Genomic DNA, 24,943 nt, shown 5'->3' on the forward strand with positions numbered 1-24,943 from the left:
TCGCGAACGCGCACTACAGGGAACCGCACTCCACTGTAAACTTCAATTTCCACGGAAAATAAACCTGGAAAGGATTATCACTCGTATTAATAGACATATTATATCTATAATAGTTTTTACGCAAGTTTCTTCTCAAGAAAAATGATAAAACAGCAATACAGTTTGCAATTTATATCATGAAACATAATTCCTAAGGGAATTTATTTGTTTTATTATTAAATTTTATTAAAACTAGTTACTTGGACTAACCATCAATTTTAATCTATCATTTCTTAAATGTAAAATATATTTTAAAATACTCAAATTTTCCACTGAATTATATATTATTCAGCTCTGTTCTACTATTATTACTGAGGGGAAATGAAGAGTTTTTTGTATTTCAATTTACTCATGAATGATATGAATCGATGCCTACAATGCTTCATGACTTTAATGTGCTTTCTGACAGTATAATTCTATTTAAGTGATTATTCAATATATTTATATATTACATTATTATAATATACATTATATTATAATGTATTTATATATTTTGCCACGTTAACAAAAATCATTCTTTTCTATTTTTAAAGCACACCGACCAGAAAGAGTGCAGGAAACGGGAGTGGCTTTGAAATCGTCTTGTTCCCTTACCTCCCACTCTTTACATCCCAGTTTACGAACGTCTTAAATGACCTCAAATATTGAATTAAAAACTCCACACAAAAACTCATTGATGAGAGAGTAAGATAATATCTTCAATCACTATTGCAAAGTGGAAAATACAAACCAAAAACGTATAATTATTGCTTTTCTAGGAAGCATTTGAAAATATTGATGTATGTAATAATAGGGATGGAACCAAGATTAAAGAATTGTAAATATGATATCAGTGTGCAAACAAAAAACAGATATTAATTAGTTGTTATTAAGAGCAAGAAAATGAAGAATTAATGCAAGAAATCAACTATAAAATATACAAAACCTTTTAATAATATTCTTTAAAAAAATTACTTACGGTCAACGATCTGACGGACGGTGGAAAACTCTGAACATGTCTGGACTTGGAAAAATAGAGAGAATCGTAGAGAAGGAGAGTGCAATACAGTGCCAGTGTGCAACAAGTTCTCACTTGCAAGTCATTTACTCAAAATCTAAAAAAACTGTTTTTCATTATCATTTGTCGTATTTAATAATTTTATTATCAGTGCTATTTTTTATTAGGGTTACCTGTAAACTAAACATTATTATAATTTGATTTGGTGTTTTTTTATATCAAGAATATTCCCGAGTAAATAACATTCATAATATAAAATCATCCAACGATGTGAGTTTTATACTTAATGTTAGCAAAGAAAGAAAATATTGTTAGAATGTTTCAAGTCTATTTTATAAATACCCTAATATTTTAATCAATTAATAAATTTATTATAAAACATATTATAACAGAGAATATTATGCGAAGCGAAATACTTTGAATATCCCCGCTACCAACGATTATTGAGAAGGCATGAGAAATCCATTGCCTTTTCAATACATATCTTTTTCCTTGTCTGTTTTTCTGACGTCATGTCTTCTCTTTCTATCTGAACATCATGTTGTGTTGTGGTTAGGTTGTTTTTAGCCATGCGACTTTTACTTGATTGACAAATAGATTTATCCTGAAACTAATTAGTTTTGTTCGATAGTATCATCCAACATGGTGAAAAGACATAATAATCAACTACCTGATAATATCTATCAACTTCAGAATCTTTTGAAACGTGATCCGCAGTCATACAAAGATGAGGTTAGTTTCACAATGTTATTATTTGATTCAAAAATCTTTAGCTATTTTTAATCATTAAATATATTTTTGAGAAAATCTCTACCAATACAATCAATCCATACAATTTTTAATGTCCTACTCAACTCTGTTAGTTGTCAATACGGTACTCAATAATTTGTAAAGAACTACGCATTCCTTCCGAATCAGATTTTACATGTTTATTGAAGGCCTATTATATATTATTTAATATCTAGCAATTAAATATGATATGTGCTTGTTGTTTTGAAAATTTAGTTTATGGACTTATATCATGCCATAACATTGGTTGTTTCAGTTCTATAGCAGTTGATTTAATAATACAGTAATCATGAAGTAGAGTCTCTATAGTGAGGTGCCACGTTATAATGGCAGTGAGGAAAGATAGGAAAACAGCATTGCCGATTCTCTGTCTTGCCACTGATTTCTATATAGGACAGCTCATACCAGTATATCTAATGTAATAAGTATCCATTCTTGTTAAGAATGATCAATAATTATTTTATTCTTCAAGGAAATACATCCTTTAATGAATCAATAATACATTTTTATAATTTAGATTGAGTATTTTGTTAATTGGTGAATATTGTTGAAAAACTGACATGGGACAAACACATTGAAAAGTTGGTAGGTAAACTATCCTCAGCCCTCTTTGCCATCAAACGTATAAAGGCAATAGCTGACTAAAAAACTGCTCTGATAGCTTACTACTCGCTATTTGCATCACATATGGGCTATGGAATAATAGCATGGGGAGCAGCCCCGCAAACCTACATTGTGCAAGTTCTAATTCTCCAAAAGAAAATAATAAGAATAATAAATGGTTTACCACACGATACACACTGCAAACCATACTTCATACAGGACAGGATGCTCACTGTAATATCCCTATACATACTTAAAACAATCATGCATAAAAAAAATTCAAACCGGACAAGTCACACAGAAGAAATATCCACGAGCACAACACAAGAAGAAAAAATGATTTTGAAATTCCCTACAACAGACTACAAAAATCACAAAAACAACCAGAATCCTCAGGGTGTAAATTTTTCAACTGCCTACCGGATGACCTCAAACAAATTGAATGTCAAAACCAATTCAAAAAGGCTCTCAAAAAGTATCTGTCTGAGAACCCTCTGTATTCAATTCAAGAATTCATGGAGCTAAGCGCTCAACGGATCTTCCGCTGATACCCTGACCTCACCCTCCTACCTTGCCTGACGTGCCCCTGATCTCAATGATATTGGTGGTAAAAACAAAAGTAAAAGCAACACCAATGTTAATAAGGAACTGCCATTATAACGTGGACCTCACTATACCTAGGTACTGCAGTACCATACAATAAGTTAACGTTATGAAAATGACCTAAGTTAGTGTTGTAACTATTCGTTGAAATATTTTAAAGTTTTCAATAAAGGGTACCTACTACGGCATCTAATCTGCCACTAAAATAGGATTGTTCTGCATGTGTAAGTGTAATACGTCTTTTCAATCATTGTTCCGACGTTAAAAAGTTGAATTAATCCTACTGTTTTCTGTTCTCAGTTCAATCAACAACAGCAGCATTATCAATCGTTGATGACAGTGTTTCTACTGCGCCCAGATCAGCCCAACAAACAGCTAAATGATTTGGTGCTATTCATGGCCCAGGTGGCACATTGCTTCCCAGAGGCTCTGGCTGACTTTGCCCAGCAACTGATCAATGTTCTACAAACACACAGCACTGTGCTTCATCCATCAATGAGAATGGTATTTATATATAACAATTTAAAATAAATTAGTATGGTTTTTGATGGTGGGGATACCATTGCGAGAAGGTCCCATCTAGCCTGAATATATAATTTAAGCCGTCAATGGAATTGGCTTACGACTATCATACTTCAGCCGAGACCGACAGTTTAACGTGTCGATGCGATAAAACGGGAGTAACCTGGCTAAAAACATTTTTTCGTATCCGGTGCTTGAACCAGGGACTTCTAGGCTGCGGCACAACGCAATCACTGCAATAAACACTATATAATCACTATATCCACTAGACCACGGATCTCTCCATAAATAAAACTCACTTTAACCCTTAGTTTGTTTTAAACAATGAATTTCTCTCATCAAAACTACGATTATTTTTAGTTTACTTTGAGAAATTATTTGGAATAATACATATTATGCATAAATCATCCCATACAATAATCACTATACAATCCATGGCCCACTTTATGTAATTAGGCCAACTGTATAAAATCCATGGAACACTTTATAATAAATGTATGTAGATTCCCGTATACGTATGCAATAAATAGATCATTGTTTAAGATTCGTAGATTGGACAGATTGAATGAATGACTCTGAGCTGAACGAATAAGCTTCTTTTTGCTGTCTGAAATTAAGTTTATAATATTACAATAATTTAAGCTATAGCAACTATTGACCAAGGTAAAGTGTAGGACCCGAAAGAAAATCAACAGTAGATATGTGTACAGTAGTGTGGATCAAAGCAACAATGTATGATATGTATGTTTTTACAACGATCATATATGGGACTGAAATGATGCCCTCGAATTATTTTTATTTTGTCTTCTATTGGGCACTCCTCAGATCAAATATTTTATTGAATTTGGCTCTCAGATAAACATGCAAGTTAAAATGAAATAGGCTACCCACTTCAACTTGTTTGTAGATTCTATGTTGGTATTGTGGATCTATATGACAAATGAAAACACATGGGTATTGTCAATTAGACTTTACATTTATCTCTGGACTTCTATTTCATGGCTTGAAATCGCATCAATTTCTTGGAATTGAATTGGTTTGTGGTTTGAAATTGAAAATAGTTTCATCTCTTGGAATGAATTGTTTCCAGCTATGTATTGTGGAAATATTTGACAGATGAAAACACTTGAGTATTGTCAATTCCACTTTACATTTAGCTCTGGACTACTATTTCATGGCATCAATTTCTTGAATTGAATTGGTTTGAAATAGCAATAATTTAATCTTTTTAAATTGTTTCCAGAATTTCTGCAGAGCCCTGATATTATTGAGGAATAAAAATCTGTTGGCTCCGAACGATCTGCTGCCCCTCTTCTTCCAGCTGCTGAAATGTCAAGACAAGAATTTGAGAAAATTTCTGGAGACGCACATCATAAATGACATCAAGAATTTGAATGCCAGACACAAGAATGCAAAACTGAACACAGTAAGTAGACATCTTCAAATAAGAATGTGAAACTGTGAATAGATTTTTCGAATAAGGCACTGTGCAGATGGGTTTGCACACTACAGTGACAGTGAACAGTGAAAATATAATTTCCATAAGTTCTAATTGTATTATACATGCTCACTTGGCCGGCTGAGTGGTAATGGTCCAATTAGAACTCATGTGAATTATATTTTCACTGTTCACTGTTGCTGTAGAAATCCAGATTAACTCATTGTGTGCCTTAGTCATTTTAGGCTAAACGAAATAATGATTCCATATAAACAATTCTTTCAACTGAAAGATATTCCTTTCCCAATCATTCGTCATAATTGAGAATTATGTTGTATGTATCAATCTATAAATAAATAAATATATAAACTGAATAAAAACTTGAGTTAATTGGGTAATGAAATAAAAACACATAGATGTTGTCATCATTAATACATCATTAATACTTTTAATTAAAGTGTAGAAAACTGACAACATCTATGTGTTTTTATTTCATCATGGAACGTTTCTACAACATCGACCACAACTCAGTTGAAGTTTTAATTGGGTAATCTTTTAATTTATTTATTTATTCATTAATTGTTACATTACATCAATTTTTGAGTTTCACTCATATGACTGGTGACATGTCAGTATTACTAAATCTAAATTATTATATAATTACTATACAGGATATTGTCAAGTGAAAATAATAATAAAAAAAATGCATGATTATACATAGAATGTCTTAATGTAGGCTATACAAAATAATTGTTTATAATGTCTATATATCTATTCTACTTAATTAAAATTGTGAAATGGAGTACAAAGTTTTCTCAATTAGAAATTTTCTGACTGCTTTTAAAAAAAAACCGAATTTATGTCTCTAATGGCTGTTGGTAGTTTATTGTAACATCTCATTCCGGCGAAAAAGGGAGTTTTTTCCATGAATGTGCGCCTATGAATTGGGTAGGCAATCAGGTTTCTATGACGTGTATTGTACTCATGGTTATTTGTGCACAGGTGAAACTGGTGAATGTTTAGTTTAACAAAAACTAGCAATTGATATAGGTAAGTAGATAGGAGGCAGTGTAAGAACGTCCAGGTCTTTAAAATACGTTTTACAAGAGTCTCTTGCTCGTAATCCACAAATCACCTTTAATATCTTCTTCTGGATAATAAAGATTTTGTGGCTATCTACTGAATTCCCCCAAAAAATTGTACCATAGCTCAAGTGGGAATAAGCATAAGCATAATAATTGTTATGCTTATAAAACCATTCCTTAGGTATCAATTTTCTAAAAATGTTCTAGGATTTTACTTTAACTTATTCCTATCTACAGAATATTATTAACGTTCACATCTATTGTCATCTTTAATTTCGAGTGATTTTTACATAATTATAGGTATTCATATATCGTTGTATAACAATCAAGTGTTTATACATTCAATCAATCAGTCAATTTTTTTCCAATCAACACAATACAATATACATAAAAGAAATCAAAATACAAAAAATCACAATCAAAAATAAATTTCCAATGAAATACATAAACAGGCTTCATGGCGGGGTGTGCTGAAAAGAAAGAAAGGAGGAAAAATACCTAGCCAACTATGGTTTCCCATGTAATAGGCAGGTAGAGGGTATAAAAGGAAGGAAAGAAGGGTGAAGAGAAGAAGAATAGGGAGGTACGGTATTGGAGAAGAAAGTAGGAAAAAAGAGAAAAAATTGAAATGTCAACTTTAACAATGTTTTTATTTTTTCAGTCGCTCCAGAATTTTATGTATGGAATATTGAAAGACAACAATGCCAAAGCAGCCAAGATGTCTGTGGTGAGTTAAGATTACTGTCCAAATATTTTTCATATTAATGGTGTAGAAACACTTCATTCACATGGGTTACTTTTTAAATTAATAAAAACAATATAAAAATCTGAAGCAGGCACCCTTTATTTTTTAAAAAAACTTTAAAATAGTTCAACAACTAGTTTCAGTGATCACACCATCGTCAGGTTATAAAATAAAATAAATTTCCAATAAATGTTTACTAATAGTTTTGTTAATTGATACTATATAATATGAACATATCTTTAATTAATTGAATCAATTAACAAAACTATTAGTAAACATCTATTGGAAATTTATTTTATTTTATAGCCTGACGATGGTGTGATCACCGAAACTAGTTGTTGAACTATTTTAAAGTTTTTTAAAAAATAAAGGGTGCTTCAAGATTTTTATATTGTTTTTATCAATAGAGTAGAGTATTTCAAGTAATAAAAAATTGCTACTATATAGTTATTAGAAGTGATAATTATCTTCAACATAATATTAGTATACATCATGAAATAAAAACACCCATAAATCATCAAATTCTACTTTTTCATTTGGTAGAGGACCATGGTTTAACCATTTTATTTCATTATCAAACGGTTCTAAAACATTGACATTGACTCAGTCGAATATTATACATCATATGTTGTATTTCAGGGGTTTCATCTGTAAGCTCTATTAAAATATTTTATGTTTCTGTTTTCCAGAATATCATGATTGAACTGTACAAGAAAAATGTTTGGAATGATGCTAAAACTGTGAATGTCATTGCTACGGCTTGTTTTTCCAAAGTAGCTAAGGTAAGATGTCAAATTTTTGTTTTTTCATAATTTATTTTCACTCCTGTTACAAATTCAATCTTGATGAGGTTGAGTTCATCTTTCTGTAGTTTACAGAAATACATTTCAAGTAAAATAAGTCGTTACATCAATGATTTCAACCATAAACACTGCGACTGTGGTGATATCCAGTCAGATGATAACCTGTTATAATTATTCCTTGCTCCAGCATGCAAAAGACAGGACCCTTTCATTTTCAATTACAAAGCTGTTAAAACAGTTGATTATTATTTGAATATTGGCATGTAGAAAATCCTGACACGCATCAACGAACTATAAACATATCCTTGAAGAAGGCCATTCACTACCCAATTTGTTGTACAGCATTAAATTTATTTATTTATACATTGATAGATACAATATAATTCTCAACTATGAATGTTTGAAGAAGGAACAACATGCTTAAAGCCCAAAACTGTTCCTTTACCAAATTTAGATATTGTCCAAAAATAGGTTATGTTTACACTTCATGGTTTTTGCCCAATTTTAAGTTCAAAATATAAACTAGGAATTTATATTCAATAACATTCAATGTTAGATTCGACATAGGGCCGTGAATGGGGTTGTTGGATGTTGAGTCGTATGTTGGACGAGTTGGATCAACTAAAGGTCCAACATGAATGACCTACATCCGACTAGTCTTTGTTCCCCATTGACTATACTGAAGTTGGAGAACCAATCTCAGCGTGAGTGATGAAACATCCGACTAGTGGTCTGCCACTAGTTGGATAGTGAATAGCCACATCTAGCTACGCTACGCTGAAATACGTCCTATCACCAAATGTTAAATCTAAGCAACGTATCTGTTACGTTTACATCAGTGTAGCGTAGCTTTCAATGTTAGCAGATAGGACGGCTACGTCTTCCGAAGACGTATTTCAGCGTAGCTTAGCGTAATGTGGAGAGACCTTTAGGCTTCATACAGATTAAAAAATAAATTAGTTACATTTTTAACATGTATTTTTTATTTTATACATAATGTTTCGAACTTCTACACCTACATACTCAACTGAAGAGTCTCTCTCGCTACTAAAAAAAATCTGGTGTGGCGCACTCACACAACTTTCCTTGCCGTTATGAGAATTCATCACCTGACGCTAGTGTTCACGCGCATCTCAAATCTACTTATAAACAAAGATCTGAGCCAGCTGCTGACAGGACAATAACGCTGGAGACATACGATGTCTGCTATCTCTTCATAGTGAATCATTTAATAGAATCAACAGTTGCCAAGTTTGCAATTGGATAATCACATTTTCTCGAATTTCGAGCTTATTTTCAATTTTAGGTGAAAATGTTACTGAACATTAATTGTAGAGATTTTCATGCTCAATCTTTTCCACTCGAAATTTTTTGTTTAAACTGTATGTGAAGCCTGATAATTGGGAATCTAAAATCAAACTTTGCATAGATGGGGCGGAGCTCCTGAAATTTTTTCAGATGAGGGACTTGTGACAGTTGATAGAGCTTATCAATGACTATTCTAGGTATGAATTTAATCGAAATCGTTGGAGCCGTTTTCAAGAAAATCGTGAAAACCCTGTTTTTGACAACATTTTCTCCATTTTAGCCGCCATCTTGAATTGCATTTGATCGAAATTGTTCGTGTCGGATCCTTCTATTGTAAGGACCTTAAGTTCCAAATTTCAAGTCATTCCAAACCACTTTTTTGGACTCAGGGGACCTTGAAACTTATAGAAATTAAGAAATTGGGGTACCTTAATTTTTTTCGGAAAGCAATACTTTCCTTACCTATGGTAATAGGGCAAGGAAAGTAATAATCTGCACCCATACATAGTTTCATAATATTACAGTATTTATTAGCAATATTCATAAAATTGATTGTGTTACAGGTAATGGTTGCTGCTTTGAAATTTTTCATTGGAACTGACCCAGCTGATGATAAGAAGTCCGATGATAGTGATTCTGACGTATGTATTATAGTATTAGATATTAAAATTTGGTCCAAACCATACGAAGCGTGTTTCAGGCTTTTTTAGACGATAAGGCAGAGCAGGAAGCTCTTTGATTGACAGATTATTCCCCAAGCCAATCAGCTAATCTGAGAGCTGTCTGTCCTGCCGAATCGTCTGAAAACGCCTAGAAAAACGCTCGTGTGGTCTCGCTTTTATCATTTAGAATCAAATGAGAAATAATGTTCAACTGTCACAAGTATGGAGATGTTTTATTTTCTTTGGAGAAATAATAATACATCATAATACGTAATTATTATAATAATTAAGACAGGAAACACACGACATAGATAGATTAAAAACACTTAGAAACTTACATTATTCTTTGGAAATTTTCCAACACCATTCCCTACAAGGTTGAAAAAGACGGCACAGCTCGTCGAAAATTTCCAAACAATAATTCAAGTTTCTAACTGTTTTTAATCTATCTATGTTGTGTGTTTCCTGTAATACTATTATAAAACTGTAAAGTGTTTCTGTTATGTGCTACAAATAATACGTAATTGAGTATATAAAGTAGTACCTGAATTACTCTCCTCTTCACTAATACCAGCAAGACCGGATGGGTTTCGTCACCAGGAGTTATAATACATCACTTTCACATTACAACTATCGCGATGGCAGTATTATTGTACCAGGCTCAAAGGAAATTTTCCATGTTACTTTGACTCATATTTCAACTCAAATTCAGAATAGATACCGATTCAACTATTTATCTGTAATCTATACTATAATAAAGAAAATAACTAATTTATACACGTACAGGATAGGAAAATTATGTTTCACGCATCATCACGTCTCAACTACTGGACTGATTAACTTGAAATTTTGCATATATATTAATCAACCGAGGATGGTTAAATGCCTATTTTCAATTCTTCAAGATTTCATTTCGTCAAGTTTTTAAATAGACTCTTGCGAAGCACGGGCTACCTTTTAGGTTAATAATAATTGAAGGATCAAAACATTGTAACACAATAATCATTGTAAATTAAACTGAGAAAGGTTGAGAAGCTTGCTTTTTGAAACAAGTCTAATGTTACTTTCAACTTGTCATAGAATTTAACATAAATGTTTTAATTTTAAGGGATTAATTGTTCAATATCTTTTGCCTTCATGTTTATCCGCAGGATGAACCGACTCAAGGATGATTTTAATTTTTGGGATTTGTTGTACTATGAATTATTCAATATTTCCTGCCTCCATTTTTATTCTCAGGATGAACCGACTCTCAAGGATGTGATGTTTGCTACCCGTGTTAATAAGAAGACAAGGAAAAGAGAAAAGGAAGTGAAGAAAGCAAAGAAACTGGAAGTGGTAAGTGAACCTCAGTAACTTAATAGCTCCATTTTTTATGTTAAACTAAAATGAGTTTACCACAGATTGACTATGATGTAAAAACCAAAACCGTTTTATATACTCACTTTTCTTTTTAGGGCTACTGAAGTTATTGAAACACAATATAATATAGCCTTTCAAGTAAGTTACTCTCCTTTTTTATTATAACACGACTAATTTTAACTCTCCAAGAGCCAAAATGGATATTAAAGTGTTTTATTTAGTTTTGTTGTGATAAAATAAAAGGGTATTTGATATATTTTATTGTGTTTCAACAGAAACCGGTATCTTGATTTCTAATAAATCTGTGGTTGGACAATACCTAGTCTTTTCATTCGGTATGGCTAACTACCACAATATATCATTTTCACAACTACTCAGAAAATGAAGCTAACTTGATTTATTTTCTGAAAACTTTATTGGCTTTGTGGTCAGAGTGGACAATGCAATCGACAATAATTCCATGTATATTATTCTATTCGTCAGGGAACATCACAATACTATTTAAAAATTCACTCATTAACCCACTTGTTATTCAAAGTACTCTTCAGAGTAGACTTCTTCATATCAACATTTTTAAATTAATGACATTTCTGTCATTTTCAGAAAATTGAAAAAATCTATTTCCAATGTTGTGCAGTAGACCTACATTTTATAATCTAGTTATTGTGTTTGACTCTTGGGTGGAATTTCAGATCATGAATAATCATGATCATATTGAGATCATGAATAATCATCATCCTCATTTTTAAACAATGAATGGTTGGATGATCTCAATATGATCATGATCATATTGAGATCATCCAACCATTCATTGTTTAAAAATGAGGATGATGAGTTTCTAACCCATCTTAATATGATTTTAAAAAACTAAGACATTGAAAAAAAAACAGTAAGCATCCATTATTCGTACACACAATACCAATCGAACTATTTGTGCTTGAATTAACTCTCTTGAATTCGTTTTCCGTGTCTTATAAAAATTATTTATTAATTTTCAATATTATTCTACTTCAACAGAAAAATCAAAAAGAGAAGAGTGATGCTCCCACATTCAATTTCTCGGCACTACATCTTATCCATGATCCGCAGGGTGAGTTCATCTGTGAGGTATTTCAAGAATTATTTTTCAATCGATAAATTTTGATTTTCAAGTTTTTAATTTGTATATTGAGATCTCAATTCTTATTAACTCCAATCATAATTTGAGGTCCAATCTCTGTCCGTAAATTTAGTAAAAGAAGATCCCTCAATCATCTAATCTTCTAAGACCCATATGAACTACAGTAACTATATAACCATAGATATGATTATATAGTTACTGCAATATGAACTACCTACCTATGTTTAATGCTAAACTAGGTACCATTGATAGACAATCTCGGTTTTAACGGAGATAGATCAGCTGTTTGTTTAAACATGGAATGAAATCCATGTTTAATGGATTAGCTTGTAGATTTGGAGAAAGCGTTTGATAAAATGCCACACGAGATTCTACTCAGTAAACTGTCCAGTGTTGGATTCAATCAGATGCTTGTCAACTGGACTGCATCATATCTCCAGAACAGGTCATTTCACGTTAGTTTCAGCGGCAGTACTTCGCAGAGCATTGTAGCAACTTCAGGGGTTCCACAGGGTTCTAATCTTGGCCCTTTGCTGTTCAATTTGTTCTTGAATGATGTTGTCAGTAATCTTGAATGTGAGGCGTTGATGTATGCTGATGACCTCAAGATATTCAGAAAAATCATGTCCAGAGATGATTCCCTGTCATTACAGAATGATATAAACAACGTCCATGAATGGTCAAAGAAAAATTCAATGCCCATCAATGTGAACAAGACGTTCGTGATGCCCTTCTCGAGGAAGACTAATACTACAAGATTCCAGTACAAAGTTTCGGACGTCATTATACAGCGAGTCAGCAGTGTTTTTGATCTTGGAGTAACATTCGACAGTAAGCTTCTTTTTACGGCGCATGTTGACAACATTGGTTCAAAGGCGAGAAGACAACTAGGCATGTTGAGATGGATAGGGGAGGGACTTCCAATACCCTAGAACTGTTAGAACTCTTTTCATGTCCCTAGTTCGGTGTCACTTAGAGTATGCTTCTGAAATTTGGAATAGAGAAAGACTGATCACAACCAAAAAAATTGAATCCGTTCAAAGGAGATTTGTGCGTCTGATGTTGAAGCGCCTTCAACCGGATATGCAGCATCTATCCCACAGCCAGTTTTGTCGTGAAGTTGACCTGGAAACTCTGGAATGGCGAAGAGAGAAGCTTGATGCTATATTTCTGCACAAATGCCTTCATGGACACCTGAAAGTTGGCAATCATGGAATTGGAATTGTAGTAACCACACGCAACTTGAGGAATTTCCATCAGTTTCATCCCTATGTGAGAAGTTATACATCACCTCTTGAAAGATGTATCACAATAGGCAACCGTTTGGCCAATAGAATCGACTTCTTTGAACATTCAAATTTATTCAAAAATAAAATAAAATCTTTGCAAGAAGCCAGATAAGAGATTCTTGACACTTTTATTATGATTGATACATTAATTGATCTTTATTGACAGCTGCAATATACAAAGGCTTAAGCCGTTCTATTGCACATAAAATTGCCTATTATTATTATTATTAAATTCCAAAATTGAGATTATATAATAGATGCAACCTTACCGTCTTTTAATGGTAAATTAGCGTTATATCATAGAGAAAAAATAGTATTATAATAATTATTATTATGCTATTTTCTCTCTATGATTAAACGCAGATGGTGCATACGGCTCTAGGTCTACATGAAGATATTGGTCGCATCTATTATGTTTCATTTCTGATTTTAACCAACAGCCGATCAATCTCCGTTTAAACTGGGTTGGTGCATATCAGCAGAGGATGTGCACAGGATTTTGTGCAACTGGGCCTGTTTATTTTCCACAATGTAACACTTGCTTCTATTAAGTAACTGTTAAGAATACAAGTCGTATCTGGATGATACAATCATATCTATATGATAAAAGTCGTATCCGTATGATACAATCATATCTATATGATAATAGTCGTATCCGTATGATACAAGTGGTATCTGTGATAGAGTTTCTACATTTTTCATGTTCAATTTGACAGGATTCGCAGAGAAACTGTTTCGTCAGCTGGAGGCGACCCACGAGCGCTTCGAAGTGCGCCTGATGACACTGGATGTGATTTCGCGACTCATCGGTGTGCATCAGCTCATTGTGCTCAACTTCTATCCCTATGTGCAGCGGTTTTTGCAGCCTCATCAGAAAGGTACCATTGCTAGGTCATTCAATTGAAGAAATTTTAATATACTCGCAGTGGAATCAATATTCAACATAATAGACGCTATCCTAGCAGACTAATATTTGATGAGATAAACTTACCAACGCTTCGCCAAACGTACATAACAAACTTAATTATATTCATAAATAAAAATACACATCTATTTACTCAACGCAATGTCACTTACAATTTAAGACCAGCAAGTGTAAGTGCTTACAGTATAAATTTAACTGCATTGACAACCAGCAATCATCAGTTCAAGTTCCAGAGCGATAAGCTAGTAAATAGGATACCAGACGATTTCATTAGGGATAAAATTACAAGTAATAAATTAAATAAAATAAGATCCTGGGTAAAAGAGAATTACTTTTTTAAAATCGAAAACTAAATTATTATAATTATGACTTGTTTTTAACACGCTCAGTTTAAACTTGGTTTTTTGATTACCTAAAAGAAAAAAAATTATTATTATTATAATTTCTATATTACCTATTTCTATTATTGGGCTTGTTGATTTTTGATTCAAGAATTGATTTTGTGTGTTTATTTATACATATTTTTGGTTTTTGGTTTACTATCTTTTAGTTTGTATTTTAGAATATTATCACGGCAAATGTATCAATAATTTAAAGAATATTTTCGAACTCGTGGCTGGAGCTCAAGGCTTCTTTTTCCAGCCACACCAATGTATATTAGTTGATAAGTGTTATTTTGTAAATTTCTAGTGAATTGGTAAATAAATTTGAATAAGGAAGGACTCAGTTCTTCAAGGTCTCAGTTCATCAAGTGCTTATTTCGACCATTTCTAGAGATACTGAAACAAATGGGAAGTTGAGCCGCTCAAGTCGTTAAGTTCCAAGGCATCAATTTTTTTTTGCAGGCTGATACACAACAGTCAGCTACACCGTTGCATACTATAGTTTATGCAAATTTTAGTTTGCAGCACTAGGCTTTATGGTCAATGTTATTCTAATATAACAATGAGCGCACATTGTTGCCGTTTTTATGCTGCTTCTATCAAACAGGTCCACTCTCTCTTTTTCGCTCTTTCTCTCACACAATTAGCTCATAGGCTCTCTGGATTCTGTAAAGTACATTCTAACAGAGATTCTTGTATCCGCATCATAAATGTATTTGGTCATTCATTGAAAGAATTTCAATAGAAAGGTAAAATCTAAGAATTATATTCATAGTTAAGTAGATATTCAAAGTATTTGGATATGCCAATGCAAGCAGCTATTGATTATGTCAATTACACTATATTGAGTATAAATTGGCAATACTCAATATAAATTGCTGTAAATCATGAAAAACTATTATTTGTCTGCTAGAATTTTGTGTTTTAATTAGTAAAATAATTAATCAACGAAAATAAAAAAATGAAAACTCTTATTTTTCAGAGGTAGTACAACTATTGCAGTTTGTAGCTCAGGCCTCCCATGAGTTTGTTCCACCTGATGTAAGTAATATTCCCTCCAATACATTATTCAACTTCACTCTAGTTTTAAACCTCTTCAAATGAATACAATTTTTTTATTACCCTCATCTATGTTTTCTTATATATGTTGACTTGCTTTGAATCATTAATTTTATTTGACCGGATCAAATTAAAAATTATGGATTTCAATGAAATCTTTCTACTTTTGACTTACTAATTTGACTACTAATTATAACTGTTATAAATCTAAAAATTTGGGAGAGGAATATTGAAGTTCACCTGTTTTTGCTCTCCTTACAGCCTATTATTTCAATGATAAGTGATGCTGTACAAATTTATAAATAAATACATATTCAGTTATAGAACAAAATATTTAATATTGAACTATATTATTTTTGTGATAAATAAATGATGAATATATATATATTTTTTTGTTGAGTGGATCTTCAAATAATTCGAAACTATTGGTGATTTAGACCTGTAGTAGTGAATTTAAATGATATTATTACATTTTTGTAGGCACTGGAGCCTGTTTTGAAAACTCTGGTCAACAATTTCGTTACTGAGAGGAATTCATCTGATGTGATGGCTATTGGGTGAGTAATTCTACTCAGTACAGTACTGATTATAACATTTTCTCCTTCAAGTTTAAATCCATATTCAAATAACTAAAGAGATTCTGTATAAGTTTTATGAACAAACAATAGTCTATAAATACAATTGTTGTATTCTTGATTCTATTTCCAACTTGACTGTATTTCTTGTTATGTATTATTGATTGATTCATACATTAGGTAGGCTACATGATCAAAATTATAGGGAGAGAAAAAATAAGGTAACCTTGTGCTATTCATCTCCCAAATTTACATAAGGTTACACATAGTCCGAAATATGTTAAGTCTTGTAGTTTTTCACTTCACAAAATTTTCAATCCTTAACTATTTTCACAAAGTAGATTATTAAATTTAGATGCTTCAAAACCAATTATAGAAGAAATATTTCACACTATTATCATCATTAAAATAGGAAATATTCATATATTAAAGATATAATTTTGCAGGACCAAAAACAAACTTAATATTCTGATATCAAACTTAATATACAATTCAACATTTTCAAAACAAAGCATGTAAGGCCGCCTTTATTTCGAATAAACAACTTGCACAAATACTTTAACATAATGCTGAAACATTGATGACCATTTCAATGAGATATCTTGGAAATAACGTTGGAAAACGTATGAGCTATCTTTCAGTTTTCAGAAACAATAGCCTACAGGTCTTTTTAGTCTGAAAATTTTCAATATTCTCTTCAACAGTTTAACTAATATAGGCTACTCATTTGTGAACCCACTAAATGTTCAGTATGATCAGTGATTTTCTGACAAACAAGATAGGTGAATTGCAATATGTTATTGGCAACATACAAATGTGTGTGGAATTATGGCCAATTACTCATTAAACTAAAGTTATTTTAATTATGTTTAAATTTTTGTGTAGTAGGTGTAGTGTTTGAATGTGATAGTTAAGTTTTCTTCAACTTTGTAATTTATTAATGAATAATGACGATTGTCCCAACATAATGTATGTTTTATGACAATAAACGATGATATGATTTGATTTATTCTTCGTACTCTTCTGGGTTGTATCCTGTAGAAAAGATGCAGAAAATTAACTATCTCTTTATTGTTTGTCTATGTCTGTATATCTTTTATGTGATCTTTCAATTATTGTACTCGTATTTCCACATTTCAATAACTAAATATTTTCAATTTTATCGTTCCACAGTATTAATGCAGTAAGAGAATTATGTACCCGATGTCCCCTGGTTATGAATGAGGATCTCTTGAGAGATCTGGCTGACTACAAGAACTACAGAGAGAAGAGCGTCTCAATGGCAGCCAAGTCTCTCATTCATCTCTACAGAATAACTATGCCTGAGCTGTTGCATAAGAGAGATCGAGTAAGTAGTTTATCAGCGATTATTACTTTTTGCCTACTTGTAGATAAAAGCTCTTCAGTTTCTTCTGTTTACTTGAAGATTTCCAGTTTCAAGAAATCATATTATAAATTGATAAATTTAACCTCATTAAATTATCAGATACAGTAATCAGATATTTTAATTTACATTTTTCAGTTTTCTTAAATCAAGTTGAATCAAACTTGATTTTCTAGTTGATTCTACATTTGTAAAAACAATAAACTCTCATTTGATTTTGAAAATCCATGTAAAATCTGAGGATTAAGTTTGAGAGAGGGCCGACTGCGCTCTAACTTTGCCCTCCTAGGTCAAAAATAAAGGCAGTCATTCTATTCTAAAATAGAATTTTGATTGCCTTTTCTGTCTTTTACTGGGAAGTAATTAGAAAATTCACTTCTTCAGCAATTTTTATTTGATGTTAACTTACATTATGATGCATTTTCCATTTTTTTACTACTTTGTTTTGAAGAAATGGAGAAATATCTACTATTCATCTGATATTTCATGTTTTGTTGGTGATCTATTTGTGCAATGTTTATATTCTGATTCTAGATTTATTTTTCTGACTATTTTTACAGGGTAAACCGACAGAAGCAGCAGCTGAAATCCAGTCAAAGAAGTTCGGTGAAGTTGTAGCCAAAAGTTACATTCCTGGTGCTGAGGTGCTTCTTGAGAAGGATTCTGATGCTGTAGGTTTTGTTATTAATTTATCTTCTTTTCAGATAATGTGTCAATTTTTTCCGCAATAGTTCAAAGTATCATGACAATAAATAATAAATTCTGTTGACGACTGTCATTCTTTAACAAATAATAATACGTTTTATAGTAGAAACAGGATAATAATAATATCGTAGAAACAGGCATTGTCATGATTAAAAAATAAGTAAAAACTTATCTATAGATACATATTTTTCATTCAGTGAACTGAATCACAAAACTAGATTAATAATTTATTTATCTTTTTATTATCAAATTATCGATTTTCCAACTTTTCAGTTAGGTTGTAATCACATTGAATGCGTGCATTTGCAAGTGCACGTCAAATCTTGCATGAACCAAAAAACAAAATTTGGCCTCTAAAGGGCCAACTGAACATACCTACCAAATTTGAACGTTTTTGGTCCAGTAGATTTTTAGTTCTTTGAGTGAGTGAATCAGTCAGTGAGTGAGTGCCATTTCGCTTTTATATATGTAGATAGATCACAAAACAAACAATTTTATTTTATGTGTTTTTTTTGTGTGTTATTTTCAGGAAGGAGGCTGCGGCTATGACAGTGACAGCAGCGGAGAGTGGATCGATGTATCAGATGACGATGAGAGCCACATAAAAATCGGAGATGGAACCTTCGAGGAAGAGGAAGAAGATGAAGAAGAAGAGGAAGAAGGAGAAGATGAAGAGGACGAGGATGATGATGATGAAGAAGAAGGAGATGAAAGTTGTGATGATGAAGAAGAGGAGGGAGAGAAGTCGGAGAAGAAGGAAGGAAAGAGAAAAGGAGAAACAGGAGCTGGAGAAGGAGCCAAATCAAGTTCTAGTGACAATAAGAAACCTACACCAGTGAAACAGAGTGCTAAAGCTAGAAATGAGGTAAATTTTAATATAATATACAGTATTATAAGAAAGGTTTATGAAATATCTTTACATTTCTTCAAACTTGGGTTTCTAAACTAGTTATCAAGAAAATTACAGTTTTGATGCAACTTGTTACTACTCATTTTGTTGCCGATATGAGCCGGAGCAAAAAACTAAATTGCGAGATTCGAGAAGAGAAAATCTTCTAGGCACCTACAGTTTCTTGTTTTATGTTTTTTCTTGTCGAATAATTATTGTGTGTTACTAACTTTTATCTAATTTTATCATTTACTTATCTACAAGATTATATTTTGTGTATTTCTACTAATCCTTGTTCTTAATTTGGTTGTAAGTTCTTAGTTCATATTGAATAAATATATTCTGCAACTTAGGTCTACGCACAGGTTTTATCTTGTAGGCTACTCCTTGAACATACATGGACATGAAAAATATACTGCAGTTTTGGGAGCATTTTAATAGTATTTTCCTTGTATTATTTTTAGATGTTGTAATATTATATTATTATAATTGTGTAGGTTTTTTTAGAAAATAAATTTGAATTTAAACTACAATAAATAATATAAATCTATAATATGAATATACAATCTAGAATAATTATAATTGTGTAGGGTTTTTTAGAGAATAAATTTTAATTTGAACTACAATAAATAATATAAATCTATAATATGAATATACAATCTAGAATAATATAATTGTGTAGGTTTTTTAGAGAATAAATTTTAATTTGAACTACAATAAATAATATAAATCTATAATATGAATATACAATCTAGAATATTATAATTGTGTAGGGTTTTTTAGAAAATAAATTTAAATTTAAACTACAATAAATAATATAAATCTATAATATGAATATACAATCTAGAATAATTATAATTGTGTAGGGTTTTTTAGAGAATAAATTTTAATTTGAACTAAAATCAAGAATATTAATCTATGTTATGAATATACAATCTAGAATATTGACTCCGCCTCTAAACACGGACTTGTTTAATATTAGAGGAGTAATTTTCAGGGGAATGTATTGTATATACTTTTACATTTTCATTGTATTACAATTCTACACTTTTTATCCAAAATGAACTTTAATTGAATTGTTAGTAGAAGTATTTTTTACTGATTGATGATCGTTGTATTCCTCTTACAATTTTCTATTTCCAATATTGATTTTCATTTGAACACGTTTATATCTTCATATATGTCTGAATTCAAGTAAATAATGGTCTAAACTATCACTCACCATGTGTAGTGTTTTTAGACTTACACCATCTTCAGCACTTGCCTGAATTGTTCAAATTGATTCATTAATTATCACCTTGTAATGGAAAGATAAATTGAAGAATTGATTCTCAGTTGGTAGAACAAAAATGTTGGTTTCAATTATCTGTTTTACTTGTGTCCACTTGCTTCTACATTTATTACAATTATTCGATTCAATTTAATTCGAATTATTCACCAAAATAAATCCATATAATGATGTATCCAACTATAGTGAGGTCCACGTTATAATGGCAGTGGCGAAAGATAGGAGGAAAACTTTGCCGAACCTCTGTCTTGTCAATGCCTTCTATAGATGGTAGCAGATACAGGTTTATCTATGTAATATTAACTGTTAATTCTCGTTTAAATTAATCAATTATATTTTAGCAAGCAAGACATTGTATTTTTCAATAATTTCATAATGAATTTTCATAATAAAGATGGAATATTTTGTTAATTAATTATGAATTTTACATTGTTAAAAAACGATCTGGCAACAGAGCAAAGCAAGAAAGAGATAGCGCTATCCGCTTTGTTGAATGAAAGAAAAGGATAGCAATACCATTGCTAATCAAACACTGCCATTATAATGTGGACCTCACTATAGAAGTAAAACACTTTTGGTTAGGGCTACTCCTAATCATCAAGAAATAAAAAACCCAAGTACCTTTCTAAATTTTTTCACATATGATTGTGGTTGGTTTAAAATAGAAACTCAATATAAAGGTATAAATTCATTTGTAATTATTCAACGTCTAACCAGGCCTACTGCGTCTCCTGTCTTGAGAATATGAATAGAGAATAATTTGCTCTGTAACGTCTTTAGTTATTTTCATTTTTAATGTGTTGTCAGGCAATACTGGCTGAGAAGAAGCAGCAAGCAGCTGAGATCAGTGTCAATAGAATCCTGACCGATGAGGATTTCCTTCGGATAGACGCTGCTCAACTCAAAAAGAAAATGGAGAGCGTGAAACGCGGTGTGAAGCGGCCTCACGAGCAGGATGTTTCAACTGCCAGGTGAATTATCTCATCATTTATTATTTATGTTACAAAGTGCATTGATGTAATAACATTGGTGGATAAAATATACTAAGGCAGTCCGTGTGTTATTTTTTCTTCCAAATTTAGGTGATGACACAATCCAAAAAATGAATTTTCCATGCTCAATTTCCTAATCAATGTAAGGCCCGCCGCAAAGTATACCCACGCTAATCCACGAAAAGCAACCCACGCCGTGGGATGTTTTGTAAACCATTGCTAGGCTTTTCTAGACATCTGTGTAATACATTCAATGAATAATCCACTTGTCAGCTGATTTATTATGAATAATTCTATAGCAATGGTTTACAAAGCCCGTGGGATGCTTTGTAAACCAATGCTATAGAATTATTCATAATCATTCAGCTGACAAGTGGATTATTCATTGCATGTATTACACAGATGCCCGTGGGATGCTTTGTAAACCAATGCTATAGAATTATTCATAATCATTCAGCTGACAAGTGGATTATTCATTGCATGTATTACACAAATGCCCGTGGGATGCTTTGTAAACCAATGCTATAGAATTATTCATAATCATTCAGCTGACAAGTGGATTATTCATTGCATGTATTACACAGATGCCCGTGGAATGCTTTGTAAACCAATGCTATAGAATTATTCATAATCATTCAGCTGACAAGTGGATTATTCATTGCATGTATTACACAGATGCCCGTGGGATGCTTTGTAAACCAATGCTATAGAATTATTCATAATCATTCAGCTGACAAGTGGATTATTCATTGCATGTATTACACAGATGTCTAGAAAAGCCTAGCAATGGTTTACAAAACATCCCACGGCATGGGTTGCTTTTCGTGGATTAGCGTGGGCCTAATAGTAGATTAGCGTGTAATTAGTAATAGATTAGTAATTAGTAAATCAGTAATAGATTAGCGTGGTTTGCGTCGTGCCTAATAGTCCTTAACTTGCAAATTTTCGTACTTTCCAATAATCTCAGTTACTGTTACTGCCATGGCCATACATATCTAAGTAAAAATTCGACTGAGTCACTGTCGATGAAAAAATTGAGGGGTAAATTTTCACATTAAAATATATGTGTGTTTTTATTTCATTACATAGGTATCTAAGTAGCTCATGAGAGTGAAGTGTTTTTATATCTAAGAAGTATTTTAGCCGCACCAACAAAGCCCCTCCACCTCTCTCAATTATCCGCGTCCTCCTCGGTTGCTCCAATTCTCTCCATATCGGCCTTCACTTGACTCCACAATCTATAATCTTATCAATAATTTCAGTAATCTTTCTTAATAATACCATAGAGAAACGATAGCATAAGTAGATATCCCATGGTATAGGGAATTGATGTCGCAACTTTTACTGTTATCTACTCTAATGAATACTCTAACTCTAGGATTTACTGGAGATTGATATTGGTGTAACAACCGAAACTAGTGTCGCAAAATAATAATACTGAGGGTGATGCCCACATAAGCTCTTAGGCTTGTGCGTGGGTAATGATTGAGAGGAATGATGATGAGATGACTTCTACTTTTTAGATAGTTTTGATAAAGCAGTGGAAGTGACAATATCAATCAGTTTTCGTTCAATATCAGTTTGAAACTTTGACTTTGTTAACTGAGCGCCCGAAATTCAATAGTTCATTGGTTCTATTTTGGGAATTGCTGAATAAGAGAGAATACTTTTTTAAATTATAATAATTTCTTATCTATTATTCTGTTTCAGGAATGAGTTAGTGCCACTATCTAACATAGAAATGATTCATAAAAAGAGAAAGAATGATAAACAGGCTCGAATCGAATCCATACGAGTAAGTACTACTTATACTAATTAAACATGAGTATTTATGAATCACTTGAGTACTTACTTTGTGAATTGTGAGTACTATATGAATTACTATGAGCAATTGCATACACATAAATACTTATGCCAATAGTAACTACTATGGTAAATAATGGTAACCATGTGTATTCATGTGTATGCATTTGCATCAATCGTTTTTGCTAGTCATCTCAATTATTCATTCATCAACATCATGTGATGTCAATACATGCATGAATTATTATTGCATATTGCAATAGTCACTTGTCATTTTACCAACTTATTCTGTAAATTCTTAATTTTCTGGGTTACAATGTTCTAAATAGACTTCACATCTAAATTACAAATTGACTTGCTGACTAAATATTTGGCAGAACGTTTCTCAAATGGTCGTTATTCCAATTCTCACTTCAACTGGTGGGATGTATTTGCTATTCATCTTCTGTTGAAACCAAGCACAAGTTTCAGATTCGTGACTCTTCAGGCTATAGTTTTCACTATATTATCAACGGTTTAACAGAGTGAGTTGGAGAATATAGTGAAGTACATTACAAATAACAAGGACTACTTATAGAATAAAAATAAAATGAAATAGGGTACGTTTTCCATTTAATTTAATTTTGTGAAGACGTCCTCAGGAGTTTTTATTTTAAAATCTGAATCAATTCTTTGCCTATTTTGTTTGCAGAAAGGTCAAGAAGGAAGAGAGAAGTTTGGATACAAAGACGGGCGTGTAGATCCGTTCTCGAGTAAGACTAATCGCGAGAAAAAGAAGACCAAGAACTTTATGATGATACGCCACAAGGCCAGGGGCAAGATAAAGAGGTCTTTCAAAGACAAACAGGTAAATCTACATACTATCACCTATATTGTGTATATTGTTTTTCAAAAACAAAAATTGTGTCATTGAAAATTTTGTTGAGTGATTCAATGTAGGGTAAGTGGAAATGTGAGTATTTTTTTAAACATTTTTTATTTTATTTATTGTAAGTATGTAGTATTCGATGTGAAGGTGGGATTATGAATTATTGATTGAAACTACGGTTTCTATGTTCTGTTTTGATTTGTTAATTGACCAATATTGTTTACAATCATTTTGAATTCTTTAAATTGGTTTATATGTTTGAAATGTATTGATCTGAAGTGAAGAATTTAGAGTATTCCCAATTCTTGATTGCTCGTAAATTCATAAAATAGCTTCTGCTGCTGAGTTTTGATTTATTCCTTTCTTGCGTATCTACAGCACTCTCAGTAGATGTCTCAATGTAGTGTTTTTTATTCTCATAGATTTTTTCATTCCCCTAATCATTAATCTTATCCATTAAACTTGACTGAACTGAACTAAACTTATGCTATATGTTATTATTTCCAGATTGCGCTCAGGAACTACTTGGTCAAACAGAAAAAGATGCGGTAACGTGTTCTCAAGAATGAAGTTGATAATAAATTACATTTATGTATTTCTTCTGTTATGATTTGTTCTCATGCTTCATTTATTCTGGAAACATTATCTTCTACTGAATTTATCAGTAGATCTCCTTATCCTTCCTACCGTATTATCCCTACAGTAGA

General features: G+C 32.0%; 1 protein-coding gene across 1 annotated transcript; it reads left to right on the forward strand.

The window, feature by feature from the left end:
- Positions 1 to 1,532: 1,532 nt before the first annotated feature.
- Positions 1,533 to 24,843, forward strand: LOC111049896 (protein SDA1 homolog). The gene is made up of 18 exons (XM_039433592.1): positions 1,533 to 1,768; positions 3,332 to 3,535; positions 4,797 to 4,979; positions 6,738 to 6,803; positions 7,511 to 7,603; positions 9,496 to 9,573; positions 10,834 to 10,932; positions 11,974 to 12,046; positions 14,082 to 14,243; positions 15,656 to 15,714; positions 16,213 to 16,289; positions 17,481 to 17,655; positions 18,252 to 18,362; positions 18,926 to 19,261; positions 21,381 to 21,544; positions 23,276 to 23,360; positions 24,060 to 24,215; positions 24,744 to 24,843. Exons 1-18 carry the CDS (start codon positions 1,679 to 1,681, stop codon positions 24,786 to 24,788), a joined length of 2,256 nt encoding a protein of 751 aa, XP_039289526.1. The 5' UTR covers positions 1,533 to 1,678; the 3' UTR covers positions 24,789 to 24,843.
- The last annotated feature ends 100 nt before the right edge of the window (positions 24,844 to 24,943 follow it).

Source organism: Nilaparvata lugens, chromosome 7 (genome assembly GCF_014356525.2).
Source record: "Nilaparvata lugens isolate BPH chromosome 7, ASM1435652v1, whole genome shotgun sequence".
NCBI classification, from domain to species: Eukaryota; Metazoa; Arthropoda; class Insecta; order Hemiptera; family Delphacidae; genus Nilaparvata; species Nilaparvata lugens.

Excerpts from the sequence above, each read along its gene's own strand:
- LOC111049896 (XM_039433592.1), top strand. The coding sequence starts at position 1,679 with ATGGTGAAAAGACATAATAATCAACTACCTGATAATATCTATCAACTT. Across the intron at positions 1,769-3,331 it reads CGCAGTCATACAAAGATGAG|TTCAATCAACAACAGCAGCA; the intron begins GTTAGTTTCACA and ends TTCTGTTCTCAG. Across the intron at positions 10,933-11,973 it reads AAGCAAAGAAACTGGAAGTG|AAAAATCAAAAAGAGAAGAG; the intron begins GTAAGTGAACCT and ends CTACTTCAACAG.